The sequence below is a fragment of the Nicotiana sylvestris genome, chromosome 11 (genome assembly GCF_000393655.2).
Source record: "Nicotiana sylvestris chromosome 11, ASM39365v2, whole genome shotgun sequence".
In the NCBI taxonomy this organism is placed as follows: domain Eukaryota; kingdom Viridiplantae; phylum Streptophyta; class Magnoliopsida; order Solanales; family Solanaceae; genus Nicotiana; species Nicotiana sylvestris.
This window is the reverse complement of record NC_091067.1, coordinates 136509173-136511192: the sequence shown is the minus strand read 5'-3', so window position 1 is coordinate 136511192 and position 2020 is coordinate 136509173. Positions and strand designations below refer to the sequence as shown.

Sequence of the window (2020 nt, the reverse complement as noted above, 5' to 3'; positions counted from 1 at the left end):
GTTTCTTCTGAGATAGAGCAGGTAACATCTGGCCCTAAAGTTACTCTTGAAATCATTTTTGAGGTTGCTAAAAATCTGGAAACTAGATTTGTTCTGGTAGGTACTATGGCTGGTGTTGAAACAACTGAGGCTGGGAAAATTGGTGGTAAAAATAAAAAGAGAAAATAAAAGAAGAGTGAGGGTGCTCGAAGTGCTGTGAGGGGAATGAGAAAAGGAGTGGCTGAATCTTCACCCATTCCTATTGGTTTAACAAAAGAATCACGTGCTATGGTAGTGTGGAATGAGGAATCTACGGGAGAAGAAGAGAGTGTCAGGGAAATAGAAGAAAGTGGGTCTGGAGAAGTTGTTGAGGGGTTGGTCCGATTAGGGAAAAATGTTCAAGAACCTATTCCGTCTGAGCAGGAAACCCTCGCAGACCTACTGAGAAAGGTATCTGACAGTTACAATACGAAAAGAAAAAAGGAGTTTATGAGTCAAAGTCCCTGGTACTTCTAGGGCAAACAAGAAAAGAAAGGGTACTTTGTCTATCCCTGTAGAGACTCCTCCTACAAGAGGAGGAGCTATAAGGAGTCAGAAGAAGCAAAGTGATGCTGAACTAGAAAAGACCTTAGAAGAAAGTAAGAAGAAAGATGTTGCTAAGGTAAAGAAGAAGGCAGTTGAGCCTGTTGAGGTAGTTGAAATTGATGAGATGGACCTGGTCTTTCGGAATGAAGAGGATACAGAAGAAATGGAGGTTGTGACTCCAAAGGCAAAGAAAGCTAAGACTTCAACAAAGAAGTCTGTTTCAAAAACAAAATCTGCGGAGCCATCTACTTTGGCTAAAAGAGCCAGGTCTGCATTGAAATCAAGAAAAGTTAAAAGAATGAACGAAGAAGAATGGTGGGGAAGGAGAAAAGGAATATGATGCTGAGAAGGATAAGATGGTTAAGTTTAGGAAGAGAACCATATTGAAAGGTAGTGTACTCAGGGACTTGAGGAGGAAGGTATTTTACTGTTGCTGGAGAAATTACAATTGCAAGGTTGGAAGGACATGGTCCTTCAGATGGATGGAAAGCTGGCCAGAACTAAGATTGTGGATTTCATGGCAAAATGTAAGATAAAGATGGTAGGGTTACCAACGTGGTAAAAGGGGTGATAGTGAGTTTTGATGATAAAGAACTGTGAGAGATATTAGGTATACCTGCTGAAGGGTACAACGATTATAAGAAACTTAAATGGCCAAGTCTAGAGAATCTCCCTACCTCCCTTGCCATTACTAGGAAGTTTGGTGACAATGAAGAGGAGCTTGAGCCCAAGGCTATTTACAAAAGTGAGCTGAAGTCACCCCACAAAGTGTTGTTTGAATTTTGAACAAAGTTGTGCTGCTAAGGCAGGAAAGGAGGCACATTGTCACATTCATGGACCCGGTCCTTATAGAAAGTTTGGAAAGTTGGAGGAAAATCAATTGGCCTCGATTTATCATCCACCTTCTTGATAGGGTTCTGAATGGCACCAAAACCCATGCCATACCCTATGGTTTTATTCTCACCGCTGTACTTGCACACTTCAAGGTACCCATCAAGAAATGGGAAGTTGGTATAAGCAAGGATCATTTTGGGGCAAACACTCTAACTACTTGTGACTATAAAGTCCAAAACCACTCCCAACGAACCAGGTTCATCCAAAAAGGTACATGTGAATAGCAAAGTGCGAGCTTTGGTGCAAGAAAGTGTGGCTAAGGAGTGAAATTGAAAGGCTGAAGAAGAGGTTGGCAGAAGTGGAGACTGAGAGAAATGCTCTCAGAGCTGAGCTGGCAAAAGAGAAGGAGAAGAATGATGGCATTCTTCAGGATATACTGAAGCTACTTCAAGCCAAAAAGCAAGAACCTGGTCCTTTCCAGCCTTAAGCCTCCTAGCCTAGTTAGACCAACCAGTGACCCAGATGAGATTTTTTTGTTTCTTTTGCTCATGATCTAGTGTTTTTATTTCTTCTTATGCTTTGTGGTAGGATCTTATCAATCAATGAAATTCACTGCTTTTGC

At 41.5% G+C, this 2020-nt stretch overlaps 1 protein-coding gene across 1 annotated transcript; it reads left to right on the top strand.

Annotated features, from left to right (window-relative positions):
* The first annotated feature begins 204 nt into the window (after nt 1-204).
* LOC138881700 (protein pxr1-like) lies at nt 205-904 on the top strand. The gene is made up of 2 exons (XM_070161949.1): nt 205-392; nt 496-904. The coding sequence occupies exons 1-2, from the start codon at nt 205-207 to the stop codon at nt 902-904; spliced, it is 597 nt and encodes a 198-aa protein (XP_070018050.1).
* Nucleotides 905-2020: the final 1116 nt, after the last annotated feature.

Coding starts and splice junctions, on each gene's coding strand:
- LOC138881700 (XM_070161949.1), top strand. CDS start 205: ATGAGAAAAGGAGTGGCTGAATCTTCACCCATTCCTATTGGTTTAACA. Junction 393..495: donor AATGTTCAAGAACCTATTCC/GTCTGAGCAGGA, acceptor TGGTACTTCTAG/GGCAAACAAGAAAAGAAAGG.